Source organism: Saimiri boliviensis, chromosome 7 (genome assembly GCF_048565385.1).
Source record: "Saimiri boliviensis isolate mSaiBol1 chromosome 7, mSaiBol1.pri, whole genome shotgun sequence".
NCBI classification, from domain to species: domain Eukaryota; kingdom Metazoa; phylum Chordata; class Mammalia; order Primates; family Cebidae; genus Saimiri; species Saimiri boliviensis.
The window spans coordinates 38,151,412-38,165,375 of record NC_133455.1 but is presented as its reverse complement, the minus strand read 5'-3'; the positions used below and the strand labels follow the sequence as shown (position 1 = coordinate 38,165,375).

The window sequence follows — 13,964 nt, the reverse complement described above, 5'->3', positions numbered from 1 at the left end:
AAATTATATATAAATAAAAAATATGGAACGCTTCACGAATTTGCATGTCATCCTTGTACAGGGTTCTCTGTATCTTTCCAATTTTAGTATATGTGCTGCCAAAGTGAGCACTTAGGTTAGCTTTCAGAAGCATTTTTCATGCAGGTGGACTCCCAAGCTTGGCCACGGGGTTCCTTGCTAGTTTGTTGACACCACCTGTCTAATTCTTGGCCCACTCCAGGGTCTTGGCCCCAGTCCCCAGGCCAGAAGCTGGCTGAACAGAGAGACAGTCAGCTATCTTGAAAGGAATGGCTGAAACAGATTGAGACTGATACTTACATTGGTAGGAAGAGGAAATCTGGAAGACCCACTGCTCATCCCCCCAAAAATAATGGTGTATTGGAGCCATCTACTTACATGTAAAACCATAACAATGCCTATCCCCCAACTATTCACACCCGTGGCATGAGGAAGAGACACGCCATTCCCAGTTCAGAAATAAATAAATAAACAAACAAACAAACAAACAAGCAAACAAAAATTAGCTGGCTGTGGTGGTGCATGCCTGTAATGAGCCTCGGGAGGCTGAGGCAAGGGGAGGCAGAGGATGCAGTGTGCTGAGATCACGCCGTAGCACTCCAGCCTGCGCAACAAGAGCAAAACTCCATCTAAAATAAAACCAAACACAACTCCATAGTTTTCGTCAAATTCTCTGCCATTTCAGATGATAAAACTGAGGGCCGGTGAGGTTAACTAAACTGCCCAAGCCACAGAGGTACTTGCTTTTAGACAAATTCAAGATTTCAGTTCAGTTATTTTGGTTGTAAGTTTCAAGCAGTTTTTACTTTTTCTGCAGGATTTCATACTCAAGACCCAGGTTGGTCTCTTGAAATGCCTGGAGGTTAAGAGGCTCTTTGTAGTACTACTCAAACATTCATTCATTTCTTTTTTCATTCATTAAAGAAACACACTGTGATTATGATATTCCCTATATTTATGTTAAATTCAGTGCTTCTGTCTCTTTAGAGAAAATAGCGTTCTGCTTAACACCTGGAGAAAAATCGACATACTTGCCCTACAGCAGGATATGATAGAAAATTTCAAAAACATTCCATGGTATGTAGTGGGTTAGGTAAATAATAAATTAGCAAGTTTCTACAAACATTTATGAAATAGTCTTCGTTTGCAGGACCAGGAGTCTTAATTACCAAGTAGCGCTGCTAGGGATGAGAAAGGATGATGGTTAGGAGAGTAAGTGCACTCTTCATCTAATAAAACTAGAGAGATTTGATAACCAAACTGGAAATAGAGAATAATTTGACTTCTAATAGCCCTTGAGGCTTCAGATGACTTCTCAAAAACATGCAAAACCACCCTTTAGCTGTTACTGATTACAAATCTGTGTATCTGGGCACATAAGGACTCTCTCTAACAGCTTTGGAAATTTTTAGAAACACACTTCCTGGAAGAACCTGAGAGGCTGGATCTGGCCAAAAAAATATAATATGGTCTGTGGCAGGATGCTTTGTACTTCACCGTATTCAAGGACAGAAAGCCATTTGCTTTATCTGGGATATCCTGTGAAAACACATTAAGAACACCAGGGAAACATCATCAGCAGGGACACTATCTGCGGTCATCATTGTTTTTAATGTGTGTTTTTTCCTTAGCAAATTCTAGACAAAGTAATTTGAACCTTGTAAAAAAGTACTGCATTCCAACCTGGGAAACACAGCAAGACCACATCTCTAAATACAAAATAAACAAATTACAAGCAAGAGGGGGTAGAATTTTTAAACTGAGTTCACTGGTGAGGACATTGGATGGAGTTCAAAGGAAAACAGTGACAAGGAGATGAAACACTGTCCATAATTCCACCGTACTGACGGAAGTACTCCGAGAACTTTGATGCCTTTTTTGTGTTACTTTTCCTCTAAGTATTCATTGTATATACTTGTATACGTTTTGTTTTTGTTTTTGTTTTTTGAGACAGTCTTATTCTGTTGCCCAGGCTGGAGTGCAGTGGCGCCATCTCAGCTCACTGCAACCTCCACCTCCCAGTTCAAGCAATTCTCCTGCCTTAGCCTCCCGAGTAGCTGAGACTACAGGCGCTGCCACCACGCCCGGCTAATTTTTTGTATTTTTAGTAGTGACAGGATTTCACCATCTTAGCAAGGACAGTCTCGATCTCCTGACCTGAGGTGATCCGCCCACCTCAGCCTCCCAAAGTGCTGAGACTACAGGCGTGAGCCACCATGCCCGGCCGGAAACGACAATGTTCTAAGAGCTTCTGGCAAGAACTGCCACCCCCAACTCATCACCACAACACTATCTTTCCCTTCCCCACTCCCCTCCCACACATATATATTCTCAGCCTTCAAAACCAATAAGACCAATCCCATTATGATTTGTTTTCAGGACTTTTTTTTAAGAGACAGTCTTGCTATGTTGCCCAGGCTGGTTTCAAACTCCTGAGCTCAAATGATCCTTCTCCTTTAGCCTCCCAATGGCTGAGATTACAGACATTTTAAATTCACTGCCAGAAACTAGGACTGCCACTTGGCAATCCTACCACATTCCCTGGTAGATTTACGCTGCCACGTGGCTAGATGGTTAGTTCATACTCCTCTCTCCTCAAACTTCTGACATCTCCCCCTCCTCCATCTTCACTCTTGGCTCATGATCTTGTTTTCCACTTCTCTGAAAAGTAATCGAAGCAATCAGGAGAGAATTTCCACACATTCCCTCTACCACGTCTATTCCCACCTGCCCCTGTGCCCAGATACGCTCTGCCTCCCTCCTGCTGCCACGGATGAACTGTCTGTGAGCCTGAGGCCAAAGCCTCTCCTCATCTTCCGCAGTCCAAGCCCGCTTCCCTGCTTAGGGGCCTCGAACCAGCAATCCTGCCCTCTTCCCTGCACTGGCATGTTTTCTCTCTCCATGGATCACCTCCAATAGCATACACATGCTGCTATTGGAGGTGATTTCCAATAGCATTTCCCCCACCCTTAAGTACCCCACCTTTGACCCTGCCAACCTCTGTTAAAACTAAGTCAAATCTGCTCATTCCTAATGGCTCTCATCTCACTTAGAGAAAAGCCCAAATCCTGCCAGACCCTCTATAGTCACAGCGCATCTCCTTACTATGACACCGTCTGTGTTCTGGCCTCGTTGGTTTGTTCACTCTTCTGGAACACACACCAGGCCTTCTCCTTGCTCAGGGCCTTCATATCTGCTGTTTCCTGAAAGGCTCTCCAGGTATCTGTTCATTCCCTGTCTTTACTCACATGCCATCTTTTCAGAGACACTTTCTTTGGCCTCCCTATGCAAAATCACAACCACAGTCCTTCATATTCCCTCTCTTTCCTCCTTTTTCTTCTTAGCACTTAATGCTTTCTAACCCACCACAGAAACCGTACTTGTTAGGTTTTTTGACTGTTCCCTCCATTTGAATATAAGCCCCATGACAGCAAAAAAATTTTTATCTGTTGTGTTTGTTACCAAAAAACATATTCCCTGGCGCTGCAGTGCCTGGTACATAGTAGATGCTCAATAAAAGACACAGACATAATGTAGATCATCTTAAAGTTTGCACAGCCATGCTTGTTTATGATACTCTTCTGCAGCCTCTGCTTAGTGTTCTCTGAATCAAACCCATGGACCTCGTTTTACCATGGTCTACTACGGACGTATCTTTTTGTCTTTCAAATAAAAAATCTGAGTATAGAATGAGAAGAGCGAAGGACCTGGAGTGCCTTCAGCAATGCACTGAGTCTCTGTCCTCGCTTTCATTTTGGTTTCTACTAAGTTTGGTTTGGAGAGAGGAAGCATTTGTGTCTATCTTGGGGAGATAGCAGAGAAAATCTTGGGGGTGGGGGTTCAGCATGCGTATTTGCCAACAGAAAGGATGCTTCAGAGCTTGAACGTGAAACCCATACAGAGTCTAAGGCGAAAAAACAGGAGCTAGAAAGAAAAGGGAGAATCAGTCATATCGCCTGAGAATATGGTTCTCTGGATCAGAAAGACACTGTGATCCAAGCAGATTCCAAAGATCAAAGGAGAAGCGGCATTCCACACCAGGAGTAGAGATTTTAGCCTTGGTTAAAAGTAAACATAAAAGCAAACCACCACAGGATAAAGATTCCAAAACAACGGGAGGCAGTGAGCTCTGGAGTCAGAACGACTTCGCTTTAAGGCCAGTTTCCACCACCTCGGAGCCCTGGGACACAGTTCTCAGGGTTGCGGAGCATTTCCCCGCAAACGGCGGGGCCTCGAGGCATGTCAGCTCCTTCCCCCGCGGCAGCTTCCTCTGCATCCCCACAGCCCCGCACCATGTAAGACACAGAGCAGATGCTCCAGAAATACTCATTCGATGAATGGGTGAGTACCATTTGAAGAATCAGTTCCCGAATCAAGCTGCCTCTGCGCTCACACCGGACCTCGGAGAATCCACCTGCTTTTTATCACTTTCCCGCATCCCCTTCCCCTCCGCCTCAGCCACTCCTGAAACCATCTTCACGTGTGTCATTGGCGTTCCCACTCCGCAGTGGAGCCGGTGTTAGCTACGTCAGTCCTGGAGCTGCCAAACGTTCATTTCCATTTAAAAACATCGTGTTTTAGCAGACAAACGTGGACTAGGGAAGCGCGGTGCAGGCACCAGCCTCCATTTATTACTCCAGGCTGACAGGTTCTTTTTTAGCAGTCTTGTTTTTCTCCTCTCAAGGAAAGCTTGTTTCCACAGAAGGATTTCCCCTCTTTGTGTTCATGCTTCATTCACAGTTTTTATTGCTTACTTTTGCTTTTTATCTTTGCATAATCCTTGCTGTTTTAAGAATCTGAGAGACTTGGGACCAGAGTCCCTCACCCTCCCCTGTAAATATCTCTGGTTCATGCCAATAGCGGCTGACACATTTCCCTAGTTTAACTTCACATCTTTGTCATGTGAAAAAATGCTGGTAAATCATGTGGACAAGCCTCCGATGACTCGGTATTTGTTCACGGGACGTTTTTCAAGTCTTTCTGCCAAGATTTTGTGCCATAATCAGTTTGTTTTAATGCAGTTCCTGGAGAGAGGGTTTCCGTTCTGCATGGGCTGCACAACCCCTGACCTGTCTGTAAGTCCAGCAAGGGTCTGGAGGTGGAGAGTTTCTTTGCTTGGAACGCCAGGAGGCTCACTGCTTAGGGAGCAGCTGTGCTCATGGAAGCAAGCGGCTGGCCTCCATGACTAGCTCCTAAGCAATGGGGAAACTAGGATTGGAAACTGTTCGGCGGAGGAGCAAAACAAGTGAGGCCATCAGGCGGGGCGCCGTAGCTCACGTCTGTAATCCCAGCACTTCGGGAGGCGGAGGCGGGTGAATCAAGAGGTCAGAAGATGGAGACCATCCTGGCTAACATGGTGAAACTCTGTCTCTACTAAAAATACAAAAAGTTAGCTGGGTGTGGTGGCGCGTGCCTGTAGTTCCAGCTACTTGGGAGGCTGAGGCAGGAAAACTGCTTGAAGCTGGGAGGTGGAGTTGCACTGAACTGACATCGCACCAATGTACTCCAGCCTGGGCGACAGAGTGAGACTAAATCTCAAAAAACAAGAAAGAAGAAAAAAGAAAAAAATGATGGCTTCGAGGCATCCCCAGCATAAGTAACAGCAGGGGACTCTTCTTGTCTCATTCACAGTGTCCCCAGCACCTACCTGTGTGCACAGCTCAGGATTGGTGTTCTGTAAATATCTGTCGAATGAATAAATGAACGAATGAGGTAAAAGGATAGGGCACCACAAGAATCCTCTTGAATAAAATGGAGAGTTTTGAAAGGGATTAAATGGCTACTGTCATGTTTAATTTTACTAGAAAATATTTGTAATTCCACTGAAAAACCAGGTTGGTGTGGCCTAGAAAAAAAAATACTGGTCACCATTTTTTTTTTTCCATATAAGAAAAACCAAAGCAGGGGACTTCATTTTTAAAAAAATTTTATTTTAATCTTCTCTGGGTACATGGTAGGTATATATACTTATGGGGTACATGAGATGTTTTAATACGGGCATGAAATATGAAATAAACACATCATTCATCATGGAGAATGGGGCACCAATCCCCTTAAGCATTTATCTTTTTTTTTTTTTTTTTTTTTTTTTTTGAGATGGAGTTTCACTCTTGTTGCCCAAGCTGGAGTGCAATGGTGTGATCTCGGCTCATTGCAACCTCCACCTCCTGGGCTCAAGTAATCCTCCTACCTCAGCCTCCTGAGTAGCTTGGATTATAGGCCAACACCACCATGCCCATGCCCAGTTAACTCTTTTTTTTTTTTTTTTTTTTTTTAAGTAGAAATGGGGTTTCACCATGTTAGCCAGACTGGTCTTGAACTCCTGACATTAGGTGATATGCCTGCCTTGGCCTCCCAGAGTGCTGGGATTACAGGCATGAGCCACTGCACCCAGGCTTTACCCATGTATCCTTTAAGTTACAAACAATCCGATGACATTCTTTAAGTTATTTTTAAAATATAAAATTAAGTTATTAATGACTATAGTCATCCTATTATGCTATCAAATAGTAGGTTTTATTCATTCTATTTTTTTTGTATCCATTAACAATCCCAACTTCCCTGCCAACTCTCAGTACCCTTCCCAGCCTCTGGTACTTTGTATGTCTATGAGTTCAATTGATTTGATTTTCAGATCCCACAAAATAGGGGACTTCAGGCAAAAAAACAATAATACCTAGTGTGTGCCAAATATGGTGGTAAGTAAGAGGTGAGAAACCAAGATAATAACTTGTATAAATAATGCTATGCGCCTGGAGTTAGTATATATGCACACATACAGAGTTAACAACAATTGAGTGCTTGTCGCATGCCAGACAAGATGTCGTTCTTCCACTACCATTAAGATGTTGTATCATTATTATTTCCATGTTACAGATTTAGAAACTGAAGCTCTGAGACATTAAAAAAAAAAAAAAAAACAGCTCAGGACAAGGTAACCTTGAAAATAATATGACTCTCACACTTTCCAATGAAAAAATTACCCTCTCCCAAAGATTTCTGGCTAACCTGAATTAAAAAGCTTTTAGAAATGACAGTACAAAATCTCACATACATTTTTCAAAATAAGAAACCTACCAAGGTCACTGACTTAATTTTTCCTTTGGTCAAAAGAAGAGACAGAAATAAATTTTTGAATTTATTTCTCAGAGAATAGCTGTGCCCATGGATCAAACTTAATATAATCTTTGGGAATTATAGTTACCAATTTGAATAATGTTACCCCATGACAATTAATTAGCATGTAATATTATTTCCATCGGAGACATTATTAAATTTTAGAAAGCCTAGATGTCTCCAAGTGGGCTTCTTAGAAATAACTCTGAAAGGACAGTTAATGGTAACTAAACACAGGATGGGGTTTTATTGTGGGAAAACAGTAAAATCAGGCTTCCACTTATCCAGCAGCTTTCTTCCAAATGCCTGTACTATTTACTACTCAGTGTCTCTCTCTATATATACACACACATACACACACACACACACACACACACACACACACGTATATACACAGTTACAATAAATGTGTATATATAATTATACACATACAAATATATATTTTTGTTGATACTGAGTCTCGTTCTGTTGCCCAGGCTGGAGTGCAATGGGGTGATGTTGGCTCACTGCAACCTCCACCTCCTGAGTTCAAGTGATTCCCTTGCCTCAGCCTCCCAAGTAGCTGGGATTACAGGCACCCACCACCACGCCTGGCTAATTTTTGTGCTTTTAATAGAGATGGGGTTTCTCCATGTTGACCAGGCTGGTCTCGAACTCCTGAGCTCACGTCATCCACCCGCCTCAGCCTCCCAGAGTGCTGGGATTACAGGCTTAAGCCATCACACCTGGCCCTCAGTTTCTACATTTACATCAACAGTTTCTCTTAGAGGCCTGGAGTTTCTTTAACCAGTGATAGGGTTTGGCTGTGTCCACTCAAATCTCATCTTTAATTGTAGTTCCCGTAATTCCCACATATTACGGGAGGGATCTGGTGGGGGATTATTGAATCATAGGGGTGGTTTCCCCCATACTGTTCTCATGGTAGTGAGTAAGTCTCATGGGATCTGATGGTTAGTTAAGAGGAAGCCCCTTTGACTTTGTTCTCATTCTCTCTCTTATCTGCTGTGATGTCAGATGTGCCTTCGCCTCCCACCGTGATTGTGAGGCCCCCCCAGCCACATGGAACTGAGTCTATTAAACTTCTTTTTCTTTATAAATTAGCCAGTCTCGAGTATGTCTTAATCAGCAGTGTGAAAACAGACTAATATAACCAACAATGCTAAAAAGGAAAAATAAACTTTTTTTTTAGATGGAGTCTTGCTCTGTTGCCAGGCTAGAGTACAGTGGCACAGTATCGGCTCACTGCAACCCCCGTCTCCTGGGTTCAAGCGATTCCCCTACCTTAGCCTCCTGAGTAGCTGGGACTACAGGTGTGCACCACCACATCTGGCTAATTTCTTGTATTTTAGTAAAGATGGGGTTTCACCATGACCAGTATGGTCTCGATCTCCTGACCTCGTGATTCGCCCATGTCAGCCTCCAAAAGTCCTGGGATTAAAGATGTGAGCCACCGTGCCCAGCCCGAAAAATACACTTTCAAGACAGACCAGATTTTATTTGCTGGGTCTGAATCAGATATGCAGATCCCCCAAAAATTTAAGGGTAAGTAAAAGAATACGAGAAAAACAGATTTTCAAGGAAGGAATGTGAGACCTTCAGCATTTTTCAGCCAGGGATGTAAATAATGTGATAATCGGACACGTAATATCTATCCATTTCATTCAATACACATATTTCAAATGTCTTCATCATGATTAGAGCCAGCCACTTTTGAGCCAGCTAACCATTTTCTGAAGTCTTTGTCATAATCTACCTCAGCTTCCCAAGTAGCTGGGACTACAGGCACCCACCACCATGCCTGGCTAATTTTTGTATTTTTAATAGAGATGAGGTTTCTCTATAGAAACACACAGGAATGCAAACACAGACCCTTCCTCTACGACATTTCTTAACTAGCTGCATATTATTCCAGAATTCATTACCAATTCTCTAAATTGAACATTGGGTCATTTCCAAATGCTTAATATTACAAAGAACATTGAAATGAACATCCAAGGAGTCTCAGGTCAAGGATGTTATTGAAGAGTACTTCAAATGCAAGAAATGAAGAAATCTTTGGAATGCACGCATGCGCGCACACACACACACACACACACACACACACACACAGAATACCGTTATGTCAAAGTTGTGCATACTCCTAAGATTTTTAATACACATTGCCAAACTCTCCAGAATGATTATGTTATAGTTAAGTTAAACGTTTCACTATGTTTCCTGATATCGTCATTGCCACATTTGCCAGGATTTGGCTGTAATGCTCAACAAATTTTTTTTCAAAACCACTTTTATTATAGTATATAAGAAGAAAAGCTGGTAAAGTATGCAAACTAAAGTGTACAGTCTGATGAATTTTTACATAGGGATGCTTCTGTAACACCACTTATATCAAAATACAGAGTATTTCCAACATCCAGAATGTTTCATTATGACTCTTCCAAATCAATACTTCCCAGCCCCACTCTGGTATAAGGGGTAATCTTTTTTTTTTTTTTTTTTTTTTTTAAGATGGAGTTTTGCTCTTGTTGCCCAGGCTGGAGTGCAATGGTGTAATCTTGGCTCACTGCAACCTCTGCCTCCTGGGTTCAAGCCATTCTCCTGCCTCAGCCACCCAAGTAGCTGGGATTACAGGCATGCGCCACCATGCCCGGCTTTTTGTATTTTTAGTAGAGATGGGGTTTCACCATGTTGGCCAGGATGGTCTCGATCTCTTGACCTCGTGACCCACCTGCCTCGGCCTCCCAAAGTGTTGGAATTACAGGCATCAGCCACCGCACCCGGCCCACCTTTTTTTGTTTGTTTGTTTAAACTTCCTTCCATAGCCATTATCAAGTTTTACCTCTTCCTGAACTTCATAAAAATACTCTTTTTATGTCTGGCTTATTTCTCCCAGCACAATATCTTTGAAATTCATCCACATTCCTCTTTGTTTCATTAGTTTCTTATATTTTAATTAGTTCATTATTTGTGTTGCTATGAAGTATTTCACTGTGTAGGAAGCCCCACATTTTACTGTATTCATTCCCCTGTTGATATCCACTTGGATTATTAATTAGTTTGGGCTGTTAGGAATAAGGCTGATATAGACACGATTGCGCATGTCTTTTAAAAGACACATGCACACATTTCTCTTGGATGTATACCTAGTAATGGAACTGCTATTCATGGGGTGGGTATATGCTTAGCTTTAGTGGAACTTGCTGGTTTTTCAAAATGGCTGAACCAACTTAAATTCCCACCACAAATAATGTTTGAGAGTGTCAGTTATTCCACATAGTTACCAATCTACTGCCTAAACTTTAAGGTACCTGGTAGATATATGACATAACCGTCTTTACGTGTTCCATTTTACGTAATTTATTCTAGACGTTACCTGTAGTACACAGACTACAATAATGAGGGAGGAAGTTTAGTTTGTTGATTTAAGTAGCTGATCCTAGGTAGACAGGGTCTCAATTATCCTGACTGGCATGTCTGAGACCATCTAAATCAGGGGTCCCCAAGGGCCATGGACTGATAGCAGTCTGTAGCCCATTAGGAACTGGGCTGCACAGCGGGAGGTGAGCAGTGGGTGACTGAACAAGCGAGAGAGTGAAGTTTCATTTGTATTTCCAGCGGCATCAGCACCTGAGCCCTGCCTCCCGTCAGATCCGCGGCGGCATTAGATTCTCATAGAAGCCCGAAATCTATTATGAACTGAGCATGTGAGGGACCAAGGTTGGGCATTCCTTACAAGAATCTAATGCCTGAGGCTCTGTCGCTGTCTCCCACCACCCCCCAAGATGGGACTGTCTAGTTGCAGGAAAACAAACTCAGGGCTCCCAGTGAGAGCTGGACTCCCAGAGAAGGTAGAGTGGACCTCGAGGGGCTGGAAGCTGATACCTTCCACTTGCTCCTGGAGATCTACCCTACCTTCCACTTCTGACTCTATATTACAGTGAGTTGTATAATTATTTCATTATATATTACAATGTAATAATAGAAATAAAATGCACAATAAATGTAATGCGCTTTAATCATCCCCAAACCGTCCCTTCCCCACAACCTGCCCACTGTCTGTGGGAAAATTATCTTCCATAAAACCGGTCCCTGGAGCCAAAAAGGTGGGAGATTGTTGGTCTAACGTGAAAAAATGTCAAAGAAAAATCCATATGACCTTTCAAGTCAAGTTATTCGCCTCCAAGATGAACCTCTAAGATGCGACCGTTGACAATATGCCAGTTAACAACCTAAAGAAAGATACAGGCACTTGTATCTCAAATCTAATTTAAGAGGTTCTATGCTACTCTGCACATGAAGACTTCTCATCTCCACGAGAAGTCTCAAGAATTATTTAAAAATCTATTAAAAATTGATAATAAGGTCTACAAAAGCAATAGACTTTGCCCAGTTGAGACCTCACGTGTCCCTGAGAAGAATGGCTTACTGTGTTCATTTTATAAATAAGTGAACTGAGGTTTTGTAAGAGATATGGCTAATGAGATAGTGAATCCAGGCCGGGCTCGGTGGCTCAAGCCTGTAATCCCAGCACTTTGGGAGGCCGAGGCGGGTAGATCACGAGGTCAAGAGATCGAGACCATCCTGGTCAACATGGTGAAACCCCGTCTCTACTAAAAATACAAAAAATTAGCTGGGCATGGTGGCATGTGCCTGTAATCCCAGCTACTCAGGAGGCTGAGGCAGGAGAATTGCCTGAACCCAGGAGGCGGAGGTTGCGGTAAGCCGAGATCGTGCCATTGCACTCCAGCCTGGGTAACAAGAGCGAAACTCCGTCTCAAAAAAAAAAAAAAAAGAGATAGTGAATCCGTCTCAAAGGCTATATAGAAGAACCAACTTCAATTCTTTTCCCTTAACTAATCCATTGCCAGACTTTTCCCAAATGCACACTTACAAAAAGTAATTTGTAACCGTCTACCTGGAAGACCTAACCATCTGTTAAACAGCTGGAGCCGAGAACGTCTGAATCTGCACAAACGTCAAGAAGTATGTGAAACTGAACTTGCGATCCGCCTCACCGTTTCCTGAGTGTGCCCGGGTGGCAGCGGGGCTGATACCTTCCACCTGCCCCTCAAGATCCACCCTACCTTCTCTGGAAGTCCAGTGTACCTGGCTGCATCCATGGACATGGCTTCCAGCTGGGCTCGCCCCTGAGGAGCGGCAGCAGGGGGAAGGAGAGAGAAGAGTGAGGCTGGGGTTTTCATGTCCCCTGTTCCCTACTCTATGGCTCACTGTGCGCTGGCTGCATCCCCTAACTGAAGGTCACAGCTTGGGTCAGAAAGCCCCCTCCACACAACCTCTTCGTCCCCAAGTTGGGTAAGTTCTCCCTTTCCTCTTTAGGCCTAGGGCTGGTGTTAGCCCTTCTGTGACTAACCTGAAGGAGCTCTGTAATGATCTGCATTTTCTCTCTTCCTTTGTAAGACGTTACTTCATTAATGCTCTTCGGATGATCTGATTTGGGTGTATCATCTGTTTCCTGTTTGGGCTCTAGGTAACACCGTAGTCTTGTCAAAGCCCGGGGCTGAAAGCTTCATAATAAATGAAAAGAAGGGCTCCATTGGAAATCTTATAAGTGACACATCTAGTCTGAGGACGCCTGGAGGAGGAAAAAGGAATGAATGAGCTTTTCCCTACGGAAATAAACAAACCACCCAAGAAGAGTTGGTGGTGTCCTCAACGCTGTTGCTATATAGCATGGGGAGTGTGGGAAGAGAAAACAGGAGGCAAAGGGCCACACAGCACCTATCATGTGCCAGGCACGGCACAGGACTTTCACACACATTACGTGATCATGTGCTGTGTAACCTTGTGTTAACTGTACCCTCTTTGTCCCAGTTTTTGATCTGTAAAATTAGAATAACAGTAGGAGTGTTGATAATTAAATGAGATAATACCTGTAAAGCAGCCAACACAAGACATAATACATGTTCAATAAATATTAGCTATTAATAATGATCATAATAGTAATGATTTTTAAAGGCCTATAGTAGTCTTTTAAAGTAGATATTATTTTGCACATTTTAAAGAGGAGACTAAGGCTCCACTGGTGATGTCACAAAGAAGAGGCAGAAGGGAAATTAATCTGAATATGATCTGACACCAAATCTGTATCTATTCCACCATCACCTCACCCTGCCCACAGGTGCCCTTCATGTGCCACAATTCACAATCTACATGAGGGGTGACATATATGTGACCCATGTGCTGTCATACTCATCTCCCAGATGGGTGACAGACAAGGGTCTCTTTTTAGTTGACTCTCCCAATGCCTCCTAACACACTACCTTAGTCCCTTTTTCTGCTGCAATAACAGAACATCACAGCCTGGGTAATTTATAAAGATCGGAAGTTTATTGGGCTCATAGTTGTGGAGGCTGGAAAGTCCAAGATTATGGTACCAGCAACTGGCTGGGGTCATCGCCTAGCAGATGGTATCATGTGGCAAGGAAGCACGCACACAGGACACAGAAAAAGGAGGCCGAATGTATCCTTTTATCAGGAACCCATTCCTCCAACAGCAGCATTCATCCATGCACGAGGGGAGATCCCTCATGGCCCAGTAAGCTCTTAAAGGCCTCGCCTCTTAATACTGTTACAGTGGCAATTAAGTTTCCAACACATAAACTTTTGGGGGATACATTCAAACCACAGCACTACCTAAGCACCCACTCATAATCACAGTTGACCTGTGAGGTCAAGCTAATTTGTTATCCAGGAGGAATAACATGAATCCAGATGGACAGTACAAGGTCAGATTCAACAAAGACTGTGTGCGCCACAGATCAAAATGCCTGATACGAAGAAAGCACTCAGTAAATACTTGTTTAATAAGT

General features: G+C 43.2%; 1 protein-coding gene and 1 pseudogene across 7 annotated transcripts in view; both read right to left on the bottom strand.

Annotated features, from left to right (window-relative positions):
* The window catches only part of TMCC3 (transmembrane and coiled-coil domain family 3), a 382,147-nt gene that overhangs the window by 126,043 nt on the left and 242,140 nt on the right, over positions 1-13,964 (bottom strand). Inside the window, exon 2 of one of the 7 annotated variants that reach the window (XM_074402409.1) lies at positions 12,506-12,727. The exons of the other annotated variants lie outside the window; for them this stretch is intronic. Coding sequence (XP_074258510.1) covers positions 12,506-12,532 — 27 coding nt within the window. The 5' untranslated portion in view covers positions 12,533-12,727. The remainder of the gene's footprint in view (positions 1-12,505; positions 12,728-13,964) is intronic. 7 annotated transcript variants of the gene reach the window in all.
* Positions 17-111, bottom strand: LOC120365119 (U6 spliceosomal RNA; annotated as a pseudogene).